At 42.1% G+C, this 27,951-nt stretch overlaps 1 protein-coding gene across 2 annotated transcripts in view; it reads left to right on the top strand.

Moving 5' to 3' along the window:
- The window catches only part of RNF168 (ring finger protein 168), a 38,574-nt gene extending 10,959 nt beyond the window's left edge, over positions 1–27,615 (top strand). Inside the window, exons 2-6 of one of the 2 annotated variants that reach the window (XM_034957971.3) lie at positions 4,871–4,947; positions 5,985–6,164; positions 9,671–9,798; positions 19,515–19,596; positions 22,047–27,615. In XM_034957971.3, coding sequence (XP_034813862.1) covers positions 4,871–4,947; positions 5,985–6,164; positions 9,671–9,798; positions 19,515–19,596; positions 22,047–23,000 — 1,421 coding nt within the window. In that variant the 3' untranslated portion in view covers positions 23,001–27,615. The remainder of the gene's footprint in view (positions 1–4,870; positions 4,948–5,984; positions 6,165–9,670; positions 9,799–19,514; positions 19,597–22,046) is intronic. The other variant, XM_008953441.6, reaches the window with a different exon arrangement.
- The last annotated feature ends 336 nt before the right edge of the window (positions 27,616–27,951 follow it).

Below are 27,951 nucleotides of genomic sequence, written 5' to 3'. Positions count from 1 at the left end.
TCCGTCAAAGAAGAAAAAGAAATAGCAAATGGACTGGGTGCAGTGGCTCACACCTGTTATCCCAGTGCTTCAGGAGGCTAGGGCAGGAGAATCGCTTCAGCCAAGGGGTTGGAGGCTGCAGTGAGCTATGATCCCGCCACTGAACTCCAGCCTGGGCAAGAGTGAGATCTTGTTTCCAAAAACAAAATAAAAAGGCAAATGAAGACAATTTTAACTTGTGTCTGCAGTTGAATAACTCACTGATCTTAATTTAGATTCAGTTTATGTAGAAATAAGTAAACTTTAAAAATCTGTCATTCCACGGTTTAACAAAAGTTCAGTTCTCTGCTTGCTGTAGTTGGGCATCTTCTGTAAATTGCACGTGCCTTTCCTTTGCCTGTTGTGGTTTTTAATCTGTGGAAGTTCTAGTTATATTCTGGACACTAATTCTCTGGTGATTTATGTATTTGCAAATAACTTCTAGTTTGTTTTTAACTTTGTGATGTCTTTCATCACATGGAAGTTTTAATTGTTTTGGAATTTATCTCATATGTTCTTCTTAGTCGTTTATAGTTTTGTTTTTTCCATTTTTTAATCCACCTTGAATTTGAGTATTGTATGAGGTAGGCATCTTAACTCCCCCTGCCCTTGATTGCCACTTAATAGCCACACTACTTGGTAGTAATACAGCCACATTGATATACATACTATTTCACTAATCATATGCTTATTTTCCAGAGCAATTTGGGGCTATTTATTTATTTTATTATTTATTTATTTATTTATTTATTTTTTTGAGATGGAGTCTCTCTCTGTCACCCAGGCTGGAGTGCAATGGTGCGATCTTGGCTCACTGCAACCTCCGCCTCTCGGGTTCAAGCGATTCTCCTGTCTCAGCCTCTTGAGTAGCTGGGATTACAGGCGTGCACCACCACGCGTGGCTAATTTTTGTATTTTTAGTAGACATAGGGTTATTTGCCTTGTTGGCCAGGCTGGTTTTGAACTCCTGACCTCAAGTGATCCGCCTGCCTCCACCTCCCAAAGTGCCGGGATTACAGGCATGAGCCATGGCACCTTGCCTGGGCTTTTTATTTTTTAACTATCTCTTTATCAGTAGCTGTGTCAGTACCACACATGCTTAGTTTAATTCTGCTTAATGATATGTTTTGCTTTCTAGTATAATACATCTGTCTTACTATTGTTTTCCTAAATTAGCTACTTAAAAAAATTTTTTTTGAACAAAGATGGGGTCTTGCTATGTTGCCCAGGCTGGTCTTGATAGCCTGAGCCCAAGTGGTCCTCCTGCCTCAGCCTTCCAAGGTGCTGGGATTACAGGCGTGAGCCACTGTGCCCAGCCTCTTAGCTACTATTTTATTGTATCTAATGTGTAAAGTGATTTACTTTTTTTCCGGTTTTATTGTAAAAGATGCATAACATAAAATCCGCCATGTTAACCATTTTTAAATGGACAGTTGCGTAACATGAAGTACATTCATGTTTTTGTGCAGCTGTCACCACCATTCATCTCTGAACTTTCTCATCTTCCACGCTTGAAACTGCCCATTAAACAATAATTAATTCCCCATTCACCCCTCCCCTGGCTGCTGGCGACCTCCATTCTTTCTGCCTCTACGGGTTTAATTGCTCTAGGTGTCTCGTACGAGTGGAACCCCACACAGTATCTGTCCTTTGGTGACTGGCTGTTTCATGCAGCATAGTGTCTTGAAGGTCCATCGTGTTCTAGCATGTGTCCATTCCATTTCCTTTTTTGGCCGCATACTCCATTATGTGTGTGTATATATCTTAATGGATGACTATTATAAAAAAAAAACCAAGTGTTGGCTGTCCTCTGAAGCGGTATCTCTGTACTCAGGATTTGCACTTCCCTAATGACTAGTAATGTTGAACATGTGTTTTTGTTTGTTTGTGAGACGGAGCCTCCCTCTGTCGCCCAGGCTGGAGTGCAGTGGCGTGATCTCGGCTCACTGCAAGCTCCTCCTCCCGGGTTCAAGCAATTCTTCTGTCTCAGCCTCTCGAGTAGTTGGAATTACAGGTGCCTGCCACCACTCCCGGCTTTTTGTATTTTTTGATAGAGACGGGTTTCACCGTGTTGGTCAGGCTGGTCTCAAACTCCTGACCTCAAGTGATCCACCTGCCTCGGCCTCCCAAAGTGCTGTGATTACAGGCATGAGCCACTGTGCCCGGCCTACTGTCAGTTGTTTTATTTGGGTTTTTTGTTTGTTTCTTTGTTTGTTTGTTTTGAGACGGAATCTCCCTCTGTCGTCCAGGCTGGAGTGTAGTGGTGCAGTGTCGGCTCACTGCAGCCTCCGCCTCCCGGGCTCAAGCGATTCTACTGCCTCAGCCTCCCGAGTAGCTGAGACTGCAGGTGCGTGCCACCACGCCTGGCTAATTTTTGTATTCTTAGTATAGACGGGGTTTCACCATATTGGCCAGGCTGGTCTCGAACTCCTGACCTCATGATCCGCCTGCCTCAGCCTCCCAAAGTGCTGGGATTACAGGCGTGAGCCACCGCTCCCAGCTTACCTTAATTTTTTAAATGAAAATAGTTTGACTCTGCAGTTTCCCCGAAAAAAAGTCTCAGATACCTCCAGGGTTTCGTAGATTCTACTTTAAGACTTGCTGATCTAGATCTCAGTTTAAGCCAGCTGAATATCCTTCTACTTTTTAAGGAGCCTTATATATGTCTCTCCTGTGTATACCATTGTATTGTCTTGAATAGATCCTCCTTAGTGACTAAAATAAATGAGAATTCAGCATACTGCATCCCTAATTGTTTTGGAGTTACATCACTGTTTTTTAGTCTCTCTGTTGCAGATTTTTCAAACTGCTGGCCTGCAGGCCATAGGAATCCTGTGTGCATGTTTTTTGTGACCCATCCAATGCCAATATTTAAGTTGGAAGATTTCATATTAACATCTTGATTGCTGGATTTTCTTTTTTTTTTCTTTTTACTTGGATAAATTTATGGGGTGCAAAGGTAATTTTGTTACATGTATAGATTGCACAGTGGCGAAGTCAGGGCTCTTTAGGGTATCTACTACCCAAATAATGTACATTGTACCCATGAAGTCATCTCTCACCATCCACCCCTGCCGCCTCTGGATTTTCTTGAGAAAGCAAAAAATATGGCACGGACAGGCCTGAGTTTCCTGGTAGTCGTAGTCAGCTGGAGTTGAGTAGAAGCTGCCCCTTGAAACAGACAGATGCGTTCTCTTTTTTGGGTGTTCCCTTTTTACACTTTATAAAACAGTGTCTTGTTTTATAGAATAAAATTCTCATCAGATTTGTTGAGGATACATACACAGATTTAGGTTATTTTCTGACCCAGAATTATCTTTCAACTCCAGGGTGATGATTTTTTCTCTTTGTATAGCTTACTGTTTCTCTAGTCCTGCAGATGTATTTCAAATGTCTGACGATCCTTGGATTAGCTTTTAGGTTTGAGAATGAGGCCCCGGACAAAAGCTCTGTGTATGTGGAAGGGTATTGGTGATGAGCAGACGTTGAGTTCAAGCCGATGGAAACCTGGCCTTTGTGCTTTGCCATCCCTAACTGCCCGATCGCAGAGGACTTTGCTCTGTGTCACCACCTATTACATTAGCTGCTCTGGCTCTCTCTAGATCTGTTTCTTTAAAGAAATATGCATGTGTGCACCTGCACCCATATCCAGGGAGAAATGCCAGTAAGTCGAGGATTCTGATTTAACAGCTTATAAATCTCGAGTTCTGTTTTCGGTCCCACAGTTACTCACTCTGGACTCTATGAGCCTCTCTCTAGGCAAATAGGAGGCAGATTCCCTTCTAATTCTACCTCAGCTGTAGTCTTCCCTTCCAAGGATTTCTTTTCCTTCATTTCTGCTGTATCAATTGTCTCTATTTCATTGCCTTCCCATTTCCTAGAAATTTGTTAAAAATTTTTTAACTGGAGCCGGGCACGGTGGCTCACGCCTGTAGTCCCAGCACTTTGGGAGGCTGAGGTGAACAGATTGCCCGACATTAGGAGTTCGAAACCAGCCTGGCCAACATGGCAAAAACCGGTCTGTATTAAAAATACAAAAATTAGCTGGGCATGGTGGGGCATGCCTGTGATCCCAGCTACTCAGGACACTGAGGCACAATAATTGTTTGAACCCGGGAGGCGGAGGTTGCAGTGAGCTGAGATTGTACCACTGCACTCCAGCCTGGGTGACAGAGCAAGACTCTGTCTCAAAAAAAAAAAAAATTTCTTTTTTTTAATTGGTTAACCTCCTCTGCTAATTTCTGCTGTTGTAGGATTACAGTTTTTAAACATTCCTTTACTGTTATTTTAATGGAGTTTAGAGGAAGGGTTAAGTACATGCATTCATATGCCATTTCAAACCCAAAACCCTAAACCTCTGGCCTTACAAAATGGAATTCCAGGCCGGGCGTGGTGGCTCACGCCTGTAATCGCAGCACTTTGGGAGGCCGAGGCGGGTGGATCACTTGAGGTCAGGAGCTCGAGACCAGCCTGGCCAACGTGGTGAAACCCTGACTCTACCAAAAATATAAAAAATTAGCTGGGTGTGGTGGCGCATGCCTGTAATCCCAGCTGCTCAGGAGAAGGCTGAGGCAGGAGAATCGCTTGAACCTGGGAGGTGAGGTTGCAGTGAGCCGAGACTGTGCCACTGCACTCCAGCCTGGGCAGCAGAGCAAGGCTCTGTCTCAAAAAAAATAAATAAAATAAATCTAAAATAAATAAATAAAATAAATTTTAAAAATGGAATTCCAAAAGGAGATATTGCTGTAGTTATTAATAGTTGTATATTTTAATTTTTCGTTTTAATGGAAGACCAAAGTTACCATAAAATTGTGTTGCCTATAATGTTATTTTCTTTTTTGATATGAAATAGCTGATGACTATCAGCCAGTTCGTCTGCTCAGTAAACCTGGGGAACTGAGAAGAGAATATGAAGAGGAAATAAGCAAGGTAGGTGCTAAATAGTTTTTTTTTTTTTTGGAATATTTCTCTGCTGTGTTTTTAGTTTCAGATTTTAATTTAGTTTTTTGTGCTTATATAACTAGTATATCTTGAAATATGGATAATTTTTTTTTTTTTTTTTTTTTTGAGATGGAGTCTCACTCTGTCGCCCAGGCTGGAGTGCAGTGGTGCAATCTCGGCTCACTGCAACCCCCACCTCCCGGGTTCATGCCATTCTCCTGTCTCAGCGTCCTGAGTAGCTGGGACTACAGGCGCCCGCCACTACGCCTGGCTAATTTTTTTGTATTTTTAGCAGAGATGGGGTTTCACAGTGTTCACCAGGATGGTCTCGATCTCCTGACCTTGTGATCCGCCCGCCTTGGCCTCCCAAAGTGCTGGGATTATAGGTGTGAGCCACTGCGCCTGGCCAAAATATGGATAATTTTAATGTACTTTATAAGGGCTTTGTTTTTTGCTGTAATTTACTTCTACATAATTAATGCTCTTGTGTGATAGTGTTCCCTAAGCATTTACATATGAAGAAAATTTTTTAATTCTTCTTTTTCCTAATTTAATCCATACCAGGATATATTTTTATTTCCCCAAAGTTTTGAGCTTAAAGTAAAAGGGTGGTAGAGTGTGGGTTTAGATGAGGAAAGGTTAAAGGGCTAGCTGTGAAGTTCCTATATAGGAAAAGTACCTAAAAAGCAGTGTTTATAGTGAAGCATTATGTTTTAATTACATATGAAGTTATACATAGAGATTTTTCTCTTTTTTTGTTAGTCTTCAAAATTTTGTGTGTAATTTTCACTTGTAATACATCTCAGGCTAGGTGTGGAGGCTCACACCTATAATTTCAGTGCTTTGGGAGGCTGAGATGGGACAGCTATCTTGCAGGAATCTACTTCTCCAGATTTGTACTTCATTTGAGATCATTTAAATTTCTGCCAATTTGTTCTTTTTCTACTTTTCTATTCTTGTTATGAAATATTGCAAGTATACCAAAACGTTCAGAGAAGGATTGCTCTTTATTAATCACTTTTAAGGTGGCGGCAGAGCGACGGGCCAGCGAGGAAGAAGAAAACAAAGCCAGTGAAGAATACATACAGAGGCTGTTGGCAGAGGAGGAAGAAGAGGAAAAAAGACAGGCAGAAAAAAGGCGAAGAGCGATGGAAGAACAACTGAAAAGTGATGAGGAACTGGCAAGAAAGCTAAGCATTGATATTGTAAGTTTTAGGAGGGAATGCTGAGGTATGGTCATCCCTTGGTATGCGCTGCTGCAGAACCCACTCATGGGAAGAGTCAGCTCCTTGTATTTCCAGGTTCTGCATCCCACAAATATTGTCTTTTCTACCCCAGGCTGGTTGGATTTGAGTGTTTGGAACCTGCTGATACGGAAAGCTAACTATTAACATTCCGATTGCTTTGACTGTGGTTTTCAAAGAACAGAAGACACGGCGTTGCCATAATTAGAAGCTATTGATAACATTTTTGCTTTACTTAAAGTAAAATTGTTTTGCATATTGTTACATATTTGCTCTAATCCAGGTTTTTTGGGGTTTTTTGTTTTTTGAGACAGGTCTTACTCTGTCATGCAGGTTGGAGTGCAGTGGCACAATCACGACTCACTGCAGCCTTGACCGCCGGGCTCCGGTGATCCTTCCAACCTCCCGAGTAGCTGGGACTACAGGCTGGCACTACCATGCCTGGCTAATTTTTTGTGGAGACAGGGCTTTGCCATGTTTCCTGAACTGGTGTCGAGCTCCTGGGCTCAAGCCATCCACCTGCCTCGGCGTCTCAAAGTGCTGGGTTTGTGGCGTGAGCCACCGCAGGTTGTTTAACAACTTTTTTATATGTAGGAAAGCTATGCAGTGAAGAATGAAAGCTTCTTTTTTCCTTCTTCCACCTCTCCACTCCCGTTCCTTTTCCATTTATATCAGTCTCTTTCCCCAAAGGTAACCACTATTAACAGTTTCTTACAACTTTTTTCTTGCCAGGGTGCAATGGCTCAGGCCTGTAATCCCAGTACATTGGGAAGCTGAGGCGAGAGGATTGCTTGAGCCCAGGAGTTTGAGACCAGCCTGGGCAATGAAGTGAGACCCTGTTTCCTCAGAAAAATTAATAATGAGCCGAGTGTGGTGGTGTGTGCCTGTAGCTCCACCTGCTGGGAGGGGCTGAGGCAGGAGGATCCCTTGAGCCCAGGAGTTTGAGGTTACAGTGAGCTGATCTCGCCACTGCACTTCAACCTGGAAGACCATCTCAAAAAAAAAAAGCTTTTTTTCTTTATTGACCTAAAAAGGATTATATAAAGCAATCACACTGTTTTGCTGCTTGCATTTTTTCCGCTTGATAACATCGTAGAGATTTTTCATATTACTACATGTAGTCAATCTAATTCTTTTAAAGAGTGGAATAATATTCCATTTTATGGATGTAAATCACATTTTGAAAGTAAGGCACATTAAATTTTTAGATAATGTATTAAACTTGGATGTTCTGCTTCCTGTAGTTAAATCGCTGCCTGTAAGAAAATGAATTAAATGGTGTGTGATAAAACACATACTTTAAGATCAGAGGGTACTGTGGGGCCCAGTGGTTTGAACGAGCCTGGCAGAGTAACCTGGGAATGCTGTTGAAATACAAACTCTTGTATTTACTCCAAATCTATTAAGTCAGAGTCTCTAGGGATGGGACCTAGGGAATACAATCTTCAGAGGCATGTAGGGAAGTGTGAAACATTCAGGTTTGAGAGCCTGTGAAAACAATTCTTCAGCTTTCAAACAACCAATATCTTAACATACACTTACCATTGAATCATGGGAAGTTCAATAGAATAAAAAAAAATACATATATATGTATATACACTTAGCAAAATGAGTATATGCAGAATTGGGAATTTTTTTCTTTTTTGAGAGGCCTACCATTCATAATAATGTACCCAAATTTTGGGTTATATGCCCCTTTTTATGTGTCTTTTTTTAAGTAGAATCGCTTTAGAAATACACAATCAGGAAACTAAATAAAAGTCATTGACCAATGGAATAATAAATAGAATAGGGAAGAAGTATATCTAGTTTTCCCATGGTATTATAAGAGTAGATTTATTGATACTGTAGAATAATTTTTTTAACTTATTTTTTTTGAGACAAGAGTCTCACTTTGTCACCCAGGCTGGAGTGCAGTAATGCAACCTCAACTCCCAGTTCAAGCAATGCTCCTGCCTCAGCCTCCAGAGTATCTGGGATTACAGGTGCCGCCACCACATCCTGTTAATTTTTGTATTTTTAGTGCAGATGGGGTTTCGCCATGTTGGCCAGGCTGGTCTTGAACTCCTGGCCTCATGTGATCCACCCACCTCAGCCTCCCAAAGTGCTGGGATTAACAGGCGTGAGCCACCATGCCCAACCTAGAATAATTTTCTATTTATTTATGAAAGTTTGGTGGTTTAAGGCCAAATATTCACCATCACCATATATGAACTTTTCCATTAGGGTAGTAAGAAACTTACGAGACTGGTACAGCAAGTAAATATTTGTGATTTTTATTAATACGCCCTTAAAGTCCAAAACTAAAATATTATTACATAAAACTATTCTTTTGGGTATATCCACAGCTCTCTGAATATGTACATATAGATAAAAGTAATTATATAAAAGTATTTATTAGAAAAATCAACAGGCTGGGCACAGTGGCTCAGACCTATAATCCGAACACTTTGGAAGGCTGAGGTGGGGGAATCACTTGATTCCAATAGTTGGAGACCAGCCTGGGCAACATAGTGAGACCTCATCTTTACAAAGCATTTTAAAAAAAGTAGCTGGGCATGGTGGCACATGCCTGTGTCCTAGCTACTCGAGAAGCTAAGATGGGAGGTTTGCCTGAGCCCAGGAGATTGAGGCTACAGTGAGCTATGATCACTCCACTGCAATCCAGCCTGGATTACAGAGCAAGACTCTGTCTCAAAATAAAACAAAAACAACCCACCTAGCCAAGCCTGGTGGCTCATGCCTGTAGTCCTAGCTATTTGGGAGGTGAAGGATCACTTGAACCTGGGAGGTCAAGGTTGCAAGGAGCCATGATTGCTACACTGCACTCCAGCCTCGGCAACAGAGTGAGACCCTGTCTTTTAAAAAAAAAAAAAAAAAAAAAAAAGGCCGGGCGCGGTGGCTCACGCCTGTAATCCCAGCACTTTGGGAGGCTGAGGCAGGCAGATTATGAGGTCAGGAAATCGAGACCATCCTGGCTAACACAGTGAAACCCCATCTCTACTAAAAAAAATACAAAAAATTAGCTGGGCATGGTGGAGGGCGCCGGTAGTCCCAGCTACTCAGGAGGCTGAGGCAGGAGAATGGCATGAACCTGGGGGGGTGGAGCTTGCAGTGAGCCAAGATCGCACCACTGCGCTCCAGCCTGGGCGACAGAGCGAGACTGCGTCTCAAAAAAAAAAAAAAAAAAAAAAAAGAAAGAAAGAAAAATCAACAGGAATTATCAGCTAATGCGGTTAGTATTATGCCTTATTTTGTGCTTGATGTACAGTAAAAATGTAATTAATTTAGACCAACTTGGATGAACATAGTTTATTCTGATTTTTGCATGGTCAATATTCTTCAAGGGATGTATAGAATTTAAATATAATTTCTGAAAAATGCTGTGGATTTCTGAATTAGTCAAATTAATAGCTTATTTTATCATAAAGTTCTCTCTCATAATGTCTTTTATGCTTTTTCTATAGTTGAAGAACAATTTCTGTGAGGGAAGTATCTCGGCTTCTCCCTTGAATTCCAGAAAATCTGATCCAGTTACACCCAAGTCTGAAAAGAAAAGTAAGAACAAACAAAGAAACACTGGAGATATTCAGAAGTAAGTGAACATGACTATGAATTATTTGTTGACCTCCTACTGTATGCCAGCGTTTTCTGTTCATATAGACTACTACTGATTCTCAAAGTTTGGTCCGTGAACTTTGTATGAAAATAGTCTGAGGTTGAGGTAAATTGAAAAGGAGAGAGCTACTCACACAGCTTCCTCTTGGCTTCTCACTCAGCCACTTACTGTGGCAGATTCATACTTTTATCTTACTGCCTCAGGATTTCCAGTTTTCTCAAAGTGAACCATTGGATTCCTCTTTCTCTTGGTTTAAATTCAGATGAAAAAAATGGGTCCCAGATAGGCTTATCTTCACTGAAAGAGTTTACAATTTGTCATTTCTTCTCTGTTACACAAAATGCATGAGCCAGGTAGACAAAGGTGGCGTGATTGAGTTTCAGCACAACACCCCTCCAGGGTCAGGTGCTAGGTGGAGTCGGTGGCTTTATGCAAACGTCAGCTTTCCCATGGTAACTCACAGCTGGAAAAGTTTAAAAACCACAATCTAGACTTGAAAAATACGTAAGGACTTCTGGTTCAACTGAGGAAATATGTGCAGGTAACTCATCTCCTTCCAAGATTTGTTGGAATTTTGGATTTGAGGCGGGAGGAAGCTTAGGAGAAGAGAATGTTACAAACGCAGGAGATACCATTAAAACACAGATGTGACGATGTCGGTGTCGCCGGGACTCATAATGTGAGAAGAGAATGTTAAACGCAGGAGATACTATTAAAAAAACAGATGTGACGATGTCGGTGTCGCCGGGACTCATAACGTGAGAAGAGAATGTTAAACGCGGGAGGTACCGTTAAAACACAGATGTGACAATGTCGGTGTCGCCAGGACTCATAATGTGAGAAGAGAATGTTAAACGCAGGAGATACTATTAAAAAAACAGATGTGACGATGTCGGTGTCGCTGGGACTCATAATGTGAGAAGAGAATGTTAAACGCGGGAGGTACTATCTATTAAAAACACAGATGTGACAATGTCGGTGTCGCCAGGACTCATAATGTGAGAAGAGAATGTTAAACGCGGGAGGTACCATTAAAAAAACAGATGTGACAATGTCGGCGTCGCCGGGACTCATAATGTGAGAAGAGAATGTTAAACGCGGGAGGTACTATCTATTAAAAACACAGATGTGACAATGTCGGTGTCGCCAGGACTCATAATGTGAGAAGAGAATGTTAAACGCGGGAGGTACCATTAAAAAAACAGATGTGACAATGTCGGTGTCGCCGGGACTCATAATGTGAGAAGAGAATGTTAAACGCGGGAGATACTATCATTAAAAACACAGATGTGACAATGTCGGTGTCGCCAGGACTCATAATGTGAGAAGAGAATGTTAAACGCGGGAGGTACCATTAAAAAAACAGATGTGACAATGTCGGCGTCGCCGGGACTCATAATGTGAGAAGAGAATGTTAAACGCGGGAGGTACTATCTATTAAAAACACAGATGTGACAATGTCGGTGTCGCCAGGACTCATAATGTGAGAAGAGAATGTTAAACGCGGGAGGTACCATTAAAAAAACAGATGTGACGATGTCGGTGTCGCCGGGACTCATAATGTGAGAAGAGAATGTTAAACGCAGGAGATACTATTAAAAAAACAGATGTGACGATGTCGGTGTCGCCGGGACTCATAACGTGAGAAGAGAATGTTAAACGCGGGAGGTACTGTTAAAACACAGATGTGACAATGTCGGTGTCGCCAGGACTCATAATGTGAGAAGAGAATGTTAAACGCAGGAGATACTATTAAAAAAACAGATGTGACGATGTCGGTGTCGCTGGGACTCATAATGTGAGAAGAGAATGTTAAACGCGGGAGGTACTATCTATTAAAAACACAGATGTGACAATGTCGGTGTTGCCGGGACTCATAATGTGAGAAGAGAATGTTAAACACGGGAGGTACTGTTAAAAAAACAGATGTGACGATGTCGGTGTCGCCAGGACTCATAATGTGCAAAGTAAAAACGAGAAAACCGCTAAAATGCAGAAGTATTTCATATTGACACAATATGCTGTTTAAGGCTATAACTCATGAATCTTTATATATCTAAATATATACTTTGAAATACATACAAATAAAAAATTACCAGAGATACAAGAAAAAACTAAGGATTTAAAAGCAAAAATTGAGAAACTGATGGATTAAAGTTGTAACAATATTAAAAACAGATAAAGTCTGTTTTCTAGAATATATGAAAACTCTTATAACTCAACAACAGAAGACAAATAATTAAAAACTGGACAAAGGGACTTGAGTAGACATTTTTCCCATGATGTACAAGTGGCCAATAAGTACACGAAAATATGTTTAACATCATTAGTTATTAGGGAAATGCATATGAAAACCACAGTGAGATAGCATTTCATACCCATTAGGATGGCTATAATCCACAAAAAGGGAAAATAAGTGTTGACAAAGCTGTGGAGAAATTGGAATCCTTGCGCATTGCTTGGTAGGAATGTAAAGTGGTATCGTGGCTGCAGAAAACAGTTGGTGATTCCTCGAAAAGTTAAACGAAATTAGCATATGACCCAGCAATTCCACTCCTAGGTATGTACCCAAAAGAATTGAAAGCAGGTATTCAAACAAATACTTGTACATGAATATTTGTGTCAACATTATTCAAATACCCGAAAGGTAGAAACAACCCAAATGTCCATTAACAAATGAATGGGTAAACAAAATGTGGCATTCCATTTTATGTGAATTACACCTCAATTCAAAAGTTTAAAAATGAATAACAGGATTATATAGTTTTAAAATTAACAAAAATTTCTAAACAACTTGTTGATTAAAGAGTAAATTTTGTTGGAAATACAGAACTGAAAATATGCATGAAAACTGGTATGTGGCTAAAGTGGTATTTAGAAGGCTTTACGTGCCGTATCAGAAAAGAAGAAAGGGCAGCCAGGTGTTGTGGCACGTACCTGTAATCCCAGCTACATGGGAGGCTGAGGCAGGAGGATTGCTTAAGCCCAGGGAGTTTGAGTTTGGGACCAGCTTGGACAGCATAGCAAGATCCTGTCTCTAAAAAAAAAAAAAAGAAAAGCCAGGGACAGTGGCTCATGCCTATAATCCCAGCACTTTGGGAGGCTGATGTCTGAGGTGGTAGGATTGCTTGAGGCCAGGAGGAGTTCAAGACCAGCCTGGGCAACATAGTAAGACCCTGTCTCTACACAAAATAAAAAAATTAGCCAAATGCAGTGGCACATGCCTGTAACCCCAGCCACTTGGGAGGCTGAGGTGGGAGAATTGCTTGAGCCCAAGAGGTCGAAGCTGCAGTGAGCTATGATCATGTCTCAAAAAAAAACAGCAGCTAAAAACGTATTTAAAAAGACAATTCCAGGAATACATTGCTGGTTTAATGGTAGAAAATGAATCACTGCAAGTTATTCAGTTAGCTGTATAAATATGAAATACACGAGATGATAATTCTTAATGAAGTGGTAACAGAAGGAAACTTTCTTAACCTGTTGAAGGATATCTACCAAAATCTTACATCACATATCATACTTCATAGTGGAACATCGAAATTATTTCCTTTTTTTTTTTTCCAGACAGTCTTTCTTGCCCTGTCACCCAGGCTAGAGCGCAGTGGTGGGATCATGGCCCACTGCAACCTCAAACTCCTGGGTACAAGTGATCCTCCCGCCTGGGCCTCCCAAGGTGCCTGGATTACAGGAGTGAGCCGCCACGCCCAGCCATTCCCCTTGTAAGGTCAGGAATACGCAAGGATGGCCTGCTACTCTCCACCTGCATTCAGACTCATGCTGGAGGGTTTAGTCTGCACAGTAACACAATAAAAGGAGATAAAACATATCAGCCTGGAAAGGAAGGAAAAAGCAGCTATCATTCTTCAGAGGCGATATAATTATCTATGTAGAAAACCCAAAAAGTCAGAGGTACATTTTTAGAATGAAGAGTTTAGCAAGGTTGCCAGATATAAAATCTGTACAAAAAGTCAATTGTAAAATGTAACTTTAAAAATACTCTGTCGATAGTAGTATCAGAAAATAAAAGTACTTAAAAATAAATGTATTAAAATCTGAGGCAAGCATGGTGGCTCATGCCTATAATCCCGGCACTTCGGGAGACTGAGGCAAGACGATTGCTTGAGCCCAGGAGTTCAAGACGAGCCTGAGCTGCACAGGGAGACCCTATCTCTTAAAAAAAAATTAAAAAATTAACCAGGCATGATGATGCACACCTGTAGTCCCAGCTACTCAGGTGGCTGAGGCAGGAGGATCACTTGAGCCTGGGAGGTTACGGCTGCAGTGAGCTGTGATTTTACCACTGCACTCCAGCCTGGGCAACAGACAAGACCATGTCTCAGAAAAATAAAAATCTGTAAGACCCGTGGAGAAAATTGTATTATATTAAATATACAATATTCATGGGTTAGAAGATGCCTAATACTACAAAATGGTCAGATCTCCTCAGACTGATCTATAGAGTCAGTGCAATTCGAATCAGAATTCCAACTTTTCAAATTTTTTTTTTGAGACGGAGTCTCGCTCAGAATCACACAATACTAATCAATAAAGTGTTTAGAGATGCAAAAGTGTGGTAAATCTGTGTTAAAAAGTAAGATAGAAGAAACTCAGGATAGTACGAGGTGGGAGATGATGAGGCCCCATAGGAGACTTTCAAACCAATGATTTCTTTTCCCTTCAACCAAGTAATAAGCATATGGGCTTTCATGGTAATATAGATTTTTAAACTTTTTAGAAGAATAACACATTTTTTTGTTTTGTTTTTAATGGACCACAGAGCAGCAAACACATATTTTAAAGTGCATCAGTCTTCGGCACCATAATACAGGGTAAAAAAGAAAAAGTAAAAAATTTAAAAAGACGGCGCACCAATCCTAAGTATACTTTCTGGTGAATTTTTGGGTGTGTATAAACCACCCTCCAGATGAAGACAGGGAATATTTACAAAGGTTTGCTCGTGCCCTTTCCCTTTCCAGTCAGTGTCCCCCTCCCCGTAACCGTGCTGTACTGTGATTCTTACATGTATTGTATGACTGTTCTCTCATAAACTTTGTTTTCATGAGGCAGACTTGGAAAGATCTTAAGACATTAGTGAAAAAAGCAAATCACAAGCCGGGCGCAGTAGCTTACGCATGTAATCCTAGCACTTTGGGAGGGTGAGGCAGGCAGATCACTTGAGGTCAGGAGTTCAAAACCAGCCTGGCCAACATGGTGAAACCCCGTTTCTACTAAAAATACAAAAAAATTAGCCAGGCGTGGTGGCGGGTGCCTGTAATCCCGCTACTGGGGAGGCTGAGCCAGGAGAATTGCTTGAACCTGGGAAGCGGAGGTTGCAGTGAGCCGAGGTCACACCACTGCACTCCAGCCTGGGCGATAGTCCGTCTCAAAAAAAAAAGCGTGAGGCTGGGTGTGTTGGCTCATACCTGCAATCCCAGCACTTTGGGAGACCAAGGCAGGTGGATCACTTGAGCCTAGGAGTTTGAGACCAGCCTGGGCAACATGCGGAAACCCTGTCTCTACAAAAAATAACAAAAATTAGCCGGGCGTGGTGTGCCTGTGGTCTCAGATGTTTGGGAGGCTGAGGTGGCAGGATCACGTGAACCTGGGAGGTCAAGGCTGCCGTGAGCTATGATGGTGCTACTGCACTTCAGCCTTGGTGACAGCAAGACCCTGCCTTAAAAAAATAATGAAGCCAGGCACGGTGGCTCACACCTGTAATCCCAGCACTTTGGGAGGCTGAGGTGGGTGGATCACCTGAGGTCAGGAGTTCAAGACCAACCTGGCCAACATGGCGAAACCCCATCTCTACTAAAAATACAAAATTTAGCCGGGTGTGGTGGCGAGCACCTGTAATCCCAGCTACTCGGGAGGCTGAGGCAGGAGAATTGCTTAAAACTCAGGAGGTGGAGGTTGCAGTGAGCTGAGACTGCACCACTGCACTCCAACCTGGGCAATAGAGTGAGACGCCATCTCAAAAATAAAATAAAATAAAATAATGGCCAGGCGGTGGCTCACACCTGTAATCCTAACACTTTGGGAAGCCGAGGTGGGCGGATCACCTGAGGTCAGGAGTTCAAGACCAGCCTGGCTGCCCTGTCTCTACCAAAAATACAATACTTCTGAGGTCAGGCATTCGAGATCAGCCTGTCTCTACCAAAAATACAAAAATTCGCTGGGCATGGTGGTGCATGCCTGTAATCCCAGCTATTCGGGAGGCTGAGGCAGGAGAGTTGCTTAAACCCGGGAGGCAGAGGTTGCAGTGAGCAGAGATCGTGCCATTGTACTTCAGTCTGGGCGATAGAGCGAGACTCTGTCCCCCCAAAAATAAAATAACTAAAATAAAATAAATCAAAAAGAGTGTGTATTTCATAGAAATCATATTTTTAAAAAATTGATTACATATGTTAAAAGGAGAACCTTAGACAAATTAACAGTTTAATTGAGCAAAGGACAATTCACAAATTGGGCAGCCTCTCGAGCCAGAGTAGGCCGAGAGCGACTCCCATGGAGCCACATGTCGGAAGAAGATTAACGGACAGAAAAGGGAACGTGATATATGGAAAGCAGAAATGAGGGGCAGAGACAGCCAGAGTGGTTACAGTTTGGCATTTGCCTTATTTGAACATGATTTGAACAGTTGGCCCCCTTTGGCCAAAGCTTGGTGACTGGCACAAGAGTAGTTTACAGGCTGTTTACACCTCCATTTAGACTGTAGTTCACTATATACAGAGAAATCTTTGGGCTGAACTTAAAATATGTAAGGAGGCAGCTTTAGGCTAAACTTAATTTAAAACATAAAAGGAAGCAAATGGGAATGGATCCCAAAAATTCACACTCAAGGAAAAAAGAAAAAAAAAAGTTCTTAAAACATGGGAAGGGAAAGGGTTGATGACATATATTTCCTGTATTTCTGTTTTGTTTAAGAGACAGGGTCTCACTGTTACCCAGGCCATAGTGGCAAGAAAATAGCTCACTGCAGCCTCAAACTCTTGGGCTCGAGCGATCCTTCCACCTCAGCCTTCAGAGTAGCTGGGACTGTAGGCACACACCATTATGTCCAGCTAATTTTTCTTTTTAATTTTTTGTAGAGATAGGTCTTGCTGTGTTGTCCAGTTTTCGGACTCCTGGCCTCAAACGATCCTCCCACCTCAGCCTCCCAAAGTGTTAGAATTACAGGCATGAACCACCATGGCCAGTTCTGCTTATTTTCAGAATGAGCATGTATTCATATATTACTTGGTTATTATAAATAAGGAATATCCAAGAGAGTTAATGAATCTTCAGTGATTCTGTTGGATAAGTAATAACATTTTGTTCTCTGCTTATGAACGTCAAAACAACTGTTATAACAGTGATACTTTGGTACTGGTATACTTCGTAAGTAGTGGTCCCGCATCGGCATGGCAGAAAGAATTCTTCAGCCTAAAGAAACTAAATGAGACTAAGCTTCTTTTCAACTGAAAATTTGGTTCTTGTTCTTCAAAGTTAACAGGGTAAATATATAGATTGATATAACTAAACATATGGGTTAGGTACTCTTGTTTGCCCATAAGGAATATTCATTAGTTCTTTATATGAGATCTTTGTTTAGGTTTGATTGTTCCATATGCTACTTGTTGGTGCTTTTGACACAGTGTAACTTATGGATTTGTCTATTATTTATAGTCACTTTTTTTCTCTAATTCTAAAAGCAATGGCTAGCTGCTCTTTGAAAATCACCCAAAGTTACCACCATTTGGAGACAACCAACATTTTGGGAAATTTCTGCCATTTGTAAACATAGTTATATGCATGTTTGGATATTTTACAATTTTTAAACTATACCTACCATCTTGTAGCCTGCCTTTTCTATTCCCCGTTCTTTTATAACATTTTCCATTCTATTAAAACCGTAGTGTTTTCAGTGGCAAACAGCCTGTTATATTGAAGATTCTTAGAAATGTAAAGATATGACCAGGTGCAGTGGCTCACGCCTGTAATCCCAACACTTAGGGAGGCCGAGGCAGGCGGATCACCTGAGGTCAAGAGATTGAGACCATCCAGGCCAACGTGGTGAAACCCTGTCTCTATTAAAAATACAAAAATTAGCAGGGCATGGTGGCGTGTGCCTGTAGTCCCAGCTACTCAGGAGGCTGAGGCAGGAGAATCGCTTGAACCCGGGAGGCGGAGGTTGCAGCGAGCCAAGATCATGTCATGGCACTCCAGCCTGGCGACAGAGTGAGACTCTGTCTCAAAAAAAAAGAAAGAAATGTAAAGATATGTGTTTCTAAGAAGAGAGTTGAGGGCCAGGCACGGTGGCTCACGCATGTTATCCCAGCACTTTGGGAGGCCGAAGCAGGCGGATCACCTGAGGTCAGGACTTCGAGACCAGCCTGGCCAACATGGTGAAACCCCGTCTCTACTAAAAATACAAAAATTAGCGGGACGTGGTGGCACATGCCTGTAATCCCAACTACTCAGGAGGCTGAGGCAGGAGAATCACTTGAACCTGGGAGGCGGGGTTGCAGTGAGCCGAGATTGCACCAATGCACTCCAGCCTGGGTGACAGAGCAAGACTCCATCTCAGAAAAAAAAAAAAAAGAAGAGAGTTGATATAAAAGTATATATGATAACATCTCTATACCAGAATAGTAAGGAATTTAATCGTGGACTTTTTCCCAATAGTAGAGATTTAAAATGTCGTGAACAGCCAACATTTCCAGCATAAAGAAGAAACTAACATATCCTTTCTCCTAGTTTAAAGCATCATTTTCATTACTTTTGGGAAGACTATAGAGTCTTGCATTGTTTTGATGCTATCTGCTTTTTTAAGCTTTTTTCAAGAATTAAGAAATATTTACGCTGGGCGCAGTGGCTCACGGCTGTAATCCCAGCACTTTGGGAGGCTGAGACAGGCGGATCACCTGAGGGTCAGGAGTTCGAGACCAGCCTGACCAACATGGTGAAACCCGTCTCTACTAAAAATACAAAAATTAGCCGGGCGTGGTGGCGGGCGCCTGTAATCCCAGCTACTCAGGAGGCTAAGGCAGGAAAATCGCTTAAACCCGGGAGGCGGAGGTTGCAGTGAGCTGAGATCACGCCACTGCACTCCAGCCTGGGCGACAGAGGGAGACTCCGTCTCAAAAAAAAGAAAAGAAAAAAAAATATTTAGCCGGGCTCAGTGGCTCACGCCTGTAATCCCAGCACTTCAGGAGGCCAAGGCGGGCGGATCACGAGGTCAGGAGATCGAGACCATCCTGGCTAACACGGTGAAACCTCGTCTCTACTAAAAATACAAAATATTAGCTGGGCATGGTGGCAGGCGCCTGTAGTCCCAGCTACTTGGGAGGCTGAGGCAGGAGAATGGCGTGAACTCGGGAGGCGGAGCTTGCAGTGAGCGGAGATCACACCACTGCACTCCAGCCTGGGTGACAGAGCGAGACTCTATCTCAAAAAAAAAAAAAAGAAAGAAAAAAATATTTAGATTTGACTTTTACTTCCTTTTCTGTTTTTCACTAAAATATCAATACTCAATCATTTAAGTTTTGTCCTGGAATTGACCAAAATATCTGAAGCACGGAAATGAGATACACTCTGATAAAACAGCCAAGCAGCAAACCAGACAACCTTCGGTATAAATAGCTTTATTATGTTGGGTACATACCATCTGTCTTTGAAAGCATTGAAACTTTGGTAAACTTTTCTTTTAGGTATTTGACACCGAAATCTCAGTTTGGGTCAGCCTCACACTCTGAAGCTGTACAAGAAGTCAGGAAAAACTCCGTATCTAAGGTATGTTGATACTGAAGATGTTCTGAGTTTTGCTAGTTCATTAATGCTATAGATTAGTGCTATCCATAGTTTTCTACCTTTTAACTATAGTTAATCAAACACCCTGTCTGAGTCCTCTTAGGCTCACCTAGAGAAAAAGCACTTTTTCTCTAAAGGAAACTACAATTTTTTAAATAAACATACTACAAAAAGCAAAGTTTTTCTCTAAGAGAGTGAATATTTTCGCCTTTGCGGTTAGTATGATCTGTTTCACAGCTTCTCAGCTACTCTGGTGTAGTGTGAAAGCATCTATAGATAATATGTAAACACATCAGCTTGAATGCATTCCAGTAAAACTTTGTTTACAAAAACAGGCAGGAGGCTGGATTTGGTCCATGAGCCCTAGATTACTGATCCTGGACCTATGTAATCCAAACTCACAAAACTGAATAGGTTATACCTGGCACCAGCTTCACTTAGAATGTTACAAGATGGAGCCGAATGCGGTGGCTCACGCCTGTAATCCCAGCACTTTGGGAGACTGAGGCAGGTGGATCATCTGAGGTCAGGGGTTCGAGATCAGCCTGACCAACATGGAGAAACCCCATCTCTACAAAAAATACAAAATTAGCCGGGTGTGGTGGCACATGCCTGTAATCCCAGCTACTTGGGAGGCTGAGGCAGGAGAATTGCTTGAACCTGGGAGGTAGAGGTTGCGGTGAGCTGAGATCGTGCCGTTGCCCTCCAGCCTGGACAACAAGAGTGAAACTCTGTTTCAAAAAAAAAAAAAAAAAAAAGAATATTACAAGATGGGAGGCCAAGCACGGTGGCTCATGTCTGTAATCCCAGCACTTTGAGAGGCTGAGGCAGGCGGAAAGTTGGGAGTTCGAGACCAGCCTGGCCAATGTGGTGAAACCCCATCTCTACTAAAAATACCAAAAAAAAAAAAAATTAGCCAGGTGTGGCACATACCTGTAGTCCCTGCTACTCAGGAGGCTGAGGCAGGAGTATTGCTTGAACCCGGAAGGCGGAGGTTGCAGTGAGCTGAGATGGTGCCATTGCACTCCAGCCTGGATGACAGAGTGAGACTCCACCTCAAAAAAAAAAAAAAAAAAAAAAAAAAACAAGATAAGAAAAAGTATGCTAGTAAGGCAGCATCAGGCATGTGTGTTCAGCAGGAGTCCTCAGCAGCAGAGCTCCAAGGTGATAGCCTGGAAAAAGGCCACACAAGTGAGTGTATTAACTACTTTGAGACCGCATGCCCTGTAAGGGTCAATTATTTCTTATAACAAACAATGGGTGTAGCTTCCAGGGGTCTTGGTGAGAAATACACCCAGTCAAGTTACTTACAGAAGTAACTTATAGAAGTCCCAAGCTTTGTCTTCCAAACACTAGGTATTTTTTTTTGCTTGTTTGTTTTGTTTTGTTTAATTTTTGAGAGAGAATCCATCGTCCAGGCTGGAGTACAGTGGATGCTCGGTGCATCCTCAGCTTCCCTGGTAGCTGGGACTACAGGCTTATACCCCCACGCCCGGCTAATTTTTGTATTTTTAGTAGAGATGGGGTTTCATCATGTTGGCCAGGCTGGTCTCAAACTCCTGACCTCAGGTGAGCTGTCCGCCTCAGCCTCCCGAAGTGCTGTGATTACAGGCATGAGCCACCGTGCCCAGTCATGTTACAGATATCTTTAAATATCATTTATACTTATCTCTACATTGATATTAGACTGCAGTTGTGCCTTGTGGCAAAACAGAGAGTGGGTGTACTACATCAGGGATGACACAGATAATTGGGTATTATGAGTTATTAGACTGGCTGGTAGATCCTATTATTTAGTGTATTATAGATGCACATTATTACCTCACATTTTTTTGAACCTTTTAATGATTGTGTTTACAACATAAATTGTTCCTTTTGTAAAGCTACTATATATCTTAATTTTTTAGTTAAAAACATTATTCTCAGAAGTGGTCTGTAAGCTTCACCTAAATGCCAAAAGGAGGGTCCACGGTAGAGAAAAGAGTTAAAAACCCCTATGCTGGCAGACCTTTGTAAGGTGAAAGAAGGTCAGGTCCTGATACCAGCTATTGGCCATATTTGGAATCTAGTCTGTGGGTTTTAATCTGTAGGTTTTCATGGGAGTGAAAATGAAGTAATAGCTTAATCTAAATTTGCCCATGAAATAAAAATACTATTAAGAATAAATATACACCTATTTGGGAGGCTGAGGCAGGAGAATCACTTGAACCTGGGAGGTGAAGGTTGCAGTGAGCTGAGACCGCGCCACTGCACTCCAGCCTGGGCGACAGAGCAAGACTCTGAAAAAAAAAAGAAAAGAAAGAAAGAAATATACCTTATTAGTAATAATAATGTATAGTGACAGTTCAGCTGTAGTATCAGTGTAATTAGACTTACATCTTATGATTTGATATTTTCCCCTGGTTCACTCAGTCTTTTTCTGTTTTCTACAGGACATTGACAGTAGTGATAGGAAAAGCCCAACAGGGCAAGACACAGAAATAGAAGATATGCCGACACTTTCTCCACAGATATCCCTTGGAATTGGAGAACAAGGTGCAGATTCTTCAATAGAGTCCCCTATGCCATGGTTATGTGCCTGTGGTGCCGAATGGTACCATGAAGGAAACGTCAAAACAAGACCAAGCAATCATGGGAAAGAGTTATGTGTCTTAAGTCACGAGCGACCTAAAACCAGAGTTCCCTACTCGAAAGAAACTGCAGTTATGCCTTGCGGCAGAACAGAAAGTGGGTGCGCCCCCACATCAGGGGTGACACAGACAAATGGAAACAACACAGGTGAGACAGAAAATGAAGAGTCGTGCCTACTGATCAGTAAGGAGATTTCCAAAAGAAAAAACCAAGAATCTTCCTTTGAAGCAGTCAAGGATCCATGCTTTTCTGCAAAAAGAAGGAAAATGTCCCCCGAATCTTCCCCAGATCAAGAGGAAACAGAAATAAACTTTACCCAAAAACTGATAGATTTGGAGCATCTACTGTTTGAGAGACATAAACAAGAAGAACAGGACAGGTTATTGGCATTACAACTTCAGAAGGAGGTGGATAAAGAGCAAATGGTGCCAAACCGGCAAAAAGGATCCCCAGATGAGTATCACTTACGCGCTGCATCCTCCCCTCCAGACAAAGTGCTAAATGGACAGAGGAAGAATCCCAAAGATGGGAACTTCAAAAGGCAAACTCACACAAAGCATCCAACACCAGAGAGAGGCTCAAGGGACAAAAATAGGCAAGTGTCTTTAAAGATGCAGTTGAAGCAGTCAGTTAATAGAAGAAAGATGCCAAATTCTACTAGAGATCACTGTAAGGTATCCAAAAGTGCTCACTCCCTACAGCCTAGCATTTCACAGAAAAGTGTTTTTCAGATGTTTCAGAGATGCACAAAGTAAGGCCTGGTAAAGGGAGTGCTTTGTGATCTAGTAAAGCTGGAATGTGAAGCTCTTTCCTATCATGGAATCTTCATCCATGTGTCATTCATGCTGCTCTCTAGGCACACTCATTGTCCTTAATGAAGGTCTGTGTGATTGTAAGGACTGCATAGACACATGAGCTTCTGCACAGCTCAGCGGTAAGCAGGGGTCCCCTGTCGTTTCCCTTCTTAATAACAGATGTGTATTAAGCTTTACAATTCTTAGAGATATCTTAAGCTTTGGCCAACTCCAGGAAATCTTCAAGTGCCACTGTCTTTCCAAAAACTGCATGTTTTATGGCCTTTGCTCACCTTTTTGTCGTGACTGGTAATCAAAGCAAGATTATACTATTCTGAGTGATTAAGGAACCCATGCAGGGTTTAAAATCCATTTTCTTGCTATTGTCCAATGTTTACAGAGTACTCAAAAGGTTTTCCTAAAGTAATCTAATTTCCATCTCCAATTTAATTCAATTTTCAGCATTGTAGCATTTCCTTTGGTGTTTTTTTTTTTTAGACGGAGTTTCAAAATTTGGATTCATATTCATATGTGGGAAATCCCAGATTTTTTTTTTTTTTTTTTTTTTGAGACAGAGTCTTGCTCTGTCACCCAGGCTGGAGTGCAATGGTGCGATCTCAGCTCACTGCAACCTCCGCCTCCCAAGTTCAAGCGATTCTCCTGCCTCAGCCTCCCGAGTAGCTGGGATCACAGGCATGTGCCACTACACCCAGCTAATTTTTTTTTTTTTTTTTTTTTTTTTGTATTTTTAGTAGAGATGGGATTTCACCATGTTGGCCAGGCTGGTCTTGAACTCCTGACCTCAGGTGATCCACCTGCCTCGGCCTCCCAGAGTGCTGGGATTATAGGCGTGAGCCACCACGCCCGGCCTGTTTCCTTTGGTTTAAAGTGGATTCGAATCAGTGTTAAATCAGAAAATCAGGGTTTTCTAGGAAATTGGGAATTAGTTGCCAGAAAGGAAACTGAACTATGCAGAAGGAGTTAAGAGCTGGGATGAGGCTGGATGGGGTGACTGACAGTCCAGATCATTGAAACAGATTGGGTCGTCGGAAACTGGTCCAGATGAGGCTGGATGGGGTGACTGACAGTCTGGATCATTGAAACTGATTAGGTCTTCAGAAATGGGTCCAGATGAGGATGAGGCTGAGGCTGGATGGGGTGACTGACAGTCTGGATCATTGAAACTGATTGGGTGGTTGGTCAGAAACGGGTCCAGATGAGGATGAGGCTGGATGGGGTGACTGACAGTCTGGATCATTGAAACTGATTGGGTCGTCAGAAACTGGTCCAGATGAGGCTGGATGGGGTGACTGACAGTCTGGATCATTGAAACTGGTCCACTATGACGCAGCAGGGGCAGTTTGGCAGAGCATCCTCTTCCCTTGTCCTTGTGAAAGAACACAGGAAACATTTGGGTTTTACAGCTTTTCACACCCTACTATCAGGCATCAGAATCAAAATTAGTTACTAAATTGGGTGAATTTTTGGAAACCTGCATTTCTATTCATCTGCTATTCCAGAAAAAAATGGGAATGTATTACAGGAGAGTTACCTCACAGTGTCTTATGTTGTGGAACCTGAAGCATAACCACGTGTTTTCTTATATGATCATTTGTGTTGATACTGCTTTTATTTGAGTTTATGAACAGAAATAGAAAGTATGGTGCTTGGGTTTTGCCCTTTCTTACTCCTGAAAGTTAAATCAGAAGACACTGATTTCATTTTGTGAAATTTAGCTCAGAGACGATTGATCTTTTGTTTCATTAATATGAACAACTATTAGTAAAAAAATAGCTTTAACAGCATTTCTGCTGATATCTAGTAATCTATTCTTTTAATGTGAAAATACGATAAAATGTCCTGGAGCTAATTCTAGCTTAAATTTGCCAGTATTTCTGTATGTCATTAAGTTTTTTTCCTCTAAGGTTGGTAATAGAATTTTGTTAATCTTTGCATACCTGATGGCATCTATGTCAATGCTGATTGGGTAATTATAAATTCTGTGCTCATTTAAAACTTAATTTGCCTCTTAAGGTGATTGTCCTCTGAGTAATGATTGTAGTTAAATGAAGTATAGCTTGCAACTATACTATCACATGGGTTGTTAAGTAAAAATAAATAAACCAAATTTGTCTGAGACAGGCTAAGATCAATCTTCTCATCAAACCAGTTTTTCTCTAAGAGCAATTTCACTTTAAGTTTTAGGGTGGACATTCTTGAATGCCTCAAATTAAACGTTATCTATTTAATCTTCCTGGAATAGTCTGTGACCAAAAAGGAGGGTGTGATATATTTAGGTGTAAATATATCACATATATGGTGTGATATATTTGGGATTTATATATTCAGCTCATTCTCTGTGAAGAAGTCTTCCTGACTAAAATTGGTTTCAAGATAAACTAATTTCTGTTAGTATTTCTACTCTGCCTACCATGTATGCCTTTTTGTTAGAAACTAATAAATGTATCAGTCACTAGCAGGTACTGGTCCTTTTTCCTCTCATTTTTGTGGAAAGGATATGCAAACGTTGAATTTCTCAGGGAGTACTAAGGCTGTGCAGAGGCTGAGAATCTGAAAAATAAAATACTAAAAATAAAAATGGATTATTATGTGTATTTTACCACAACTTAAAAATATGTAAAAATCAGCTACATGAAAATTAAAAGTTCTGCATAACAAGAACTACCATCAAGGGAAATTGGAAGCTGTGGCAAACTTGGGAAGAAATAGTTGCAGTTCATCACAAAGAGCTAATTTCCTTTATGTAAAGTATCCTCCAGTTCATTAAGAAAAGACCAATAACTCGGCCGTGCATGGTGGCTCACACCTGTAATCCCAGCACTTTGGGAGGCCAAGGCAGGCAGATCACCTGAAGTCAGGAGTTTGAAACCAGCCTGGCCAACATGGGGAAACGCCGTCTCTACTAAAAATACAAAAATTAGCTGGGTGTGGTGGCGTGTGCCTGTAATCCCAACTATTCGGGAGGCTGAGGCAGAGAATTGCTTGAACCCAGGAGGCGGAAGTTGCAGTGAGCCGAGATCGCTCCACTGCACTCCAGCCTGGGCGACAGGGCAAGACTGCGTCTCAAAAAAAAAAAAAAAAAACCTTTAAATGTTCTTAAAATATTGCAAGATAAAGGAAGCTTATAAATCTCAGTCTGCACCACTGTAGATGGCCCTTTTCTGCCTTTTAAGTTTTAAAAATTATAATTCAGGAAAGCTTTTTCAGCATTAAGAGAAAAAAGGGGCTGGGCATGGTGGCTCAGGACTGTAATCCCAGCACTTTGGGAGGCTGAGGCAGGCAGATCGCTTGAGCCCAAGAGTTCGAGACCAGCCTGGGCAACATGGTGAAACCCCATCTCTACAGAAAGTAGAAAAATTAACCAGTTGTGGGGGTGCACGCCTGTGGTCCCAGCTGCTCAAGAGGCTGAGGTGGGAGGGTCGCCTGAGTCCCAGAGGTCAGGGCTTCAGTGAACCAAGATTGCACCACTGCACTCCAGCCTAGGTGATAAGAGTGAGACCCTGTCTCGAAAGAGATTTTATTTTAGTTTTTGTTTGTTTGTTTTGTTTTTTGAGACAGTGTGTCGCTCTGTCTCTCTAGCCGCCCCCAAAATTTTGAAAGCAAAATGTAGGGCCGGGCGCGGTGGCTCACGCCTGTAATCTCAGTACTTTGGGAGGCCGAGGCAGGTGGATCACCTGAGGTCAGGAGCTTGAGACCAGCCTGGCCAACATGGTGAAACTCCATCTCTACTAAAAATACAAAAAAATTAGCTGGGCATGGTGGCGGGCGCCTGTAATCCCAGCTACTCAGGAGGCTGAGGCAGGACAATTGCTTGAATCCAGGAGGTGGAGGTTGCAGTGTGCCCAGATCGCGCCACTGCACTCCAGACTGGGCGACAGAGCAAGACTCTGTCTCAAAAAAAAAAAAAAAAAAAAAAAGTAGCCGGGCGCGGTGGCTCATGCCTGTAATCCCAACACTTTGGGAGGCCGAGGCGGGCGGATCACAAGGTCAAGAGATCGAGACCATCCTGGCCAACATGGTGAAACCCCATCTCTACTAAAAATACAAAAATTAGCTGGGCATGGTGGCGGGCGCCTGTAGTCCCAGCTACTCAGGAGGCTGAGGCAGGAGAATCGCTTGAACCCAGGAGGCGGAGGTTGCAGTGAGCCAAGATCGCGCCACTGCACTCCAGCCTGGCAACAGAGCGAGACTCTGTCTCAAAAAAAAAGTAAAAGAGGCCTGGTGTGGTGGCTTATGCCTGTAATCCCAGCACTTTGAGAGACTGAGGTGGGCAAATTGCTAGAGCTCAGGAGTTCGAGACCAGCCTGAGCAACATGGTGAAACCCCCTTCTCTACCAAGTGTGGTGCACGCTTGTAGTCCCAGCTACATGGGAGGCTGAGGTGGAGGATCGCTTGAGCCTGAGAGGCGGAGGTTACAGTGAGCTGAGATTCTAAGATTGTACCACTGCACTCCAGCCTGGGTGACAGTGAGACCCTGTCTCAAAAAAAAAAAAAAAAAAAAAAAAAAGAAGGGGAAAGAGAAAGAAAAAAAAAAGGAAGGAAAAAGAAAGGAAAATAGCATTGTGAGGAATTTTTGACTTATTTAGCTTTAGTGAACTATTTTTAAAATATTTGAAAAACAAAACTTACGCTTTTCAGATTGGATTGCAGGACATTTACAATCCTGTGAACAATGGGAGAAGCCAGATAAAAATATCAAATTACTTAAAAGCATTAGTGAGCTACTGAAACAATGAGGGCCAAAGCGGCTAAGATTCTGGAGAGGGGAGACCTAAAAGGCAAATTGATGTTTGCAACCACTTTTTTCCCTGCTAGTCTGAGCTAGTTTGTAAGATGAGGCTGGGTGACGTGGCTCATGCCTTTAATACCAGCACTTTGGGAGGCTGAGGCA

This window comes from Pan paniscus, chromosome 2 (genome assembly GCF_029289425.2).
Source record: "Pan paniscus chromosome 2, NHGRI_mPanPan1-v2.0_pri, whole genome shotgun sequence".
In the NCBI taxonomy this organism is placed as follows: Eukaryota; Metazoa; Chordata; class Mammalia; order Primates; family Hominidae; genus Pan; species Pan paniscus.
The sequence above is the reverse complement of the archived record's forward strand: the minus strand, read 5'-3'. Positions and strand labels throughout refer to the sequence as shown.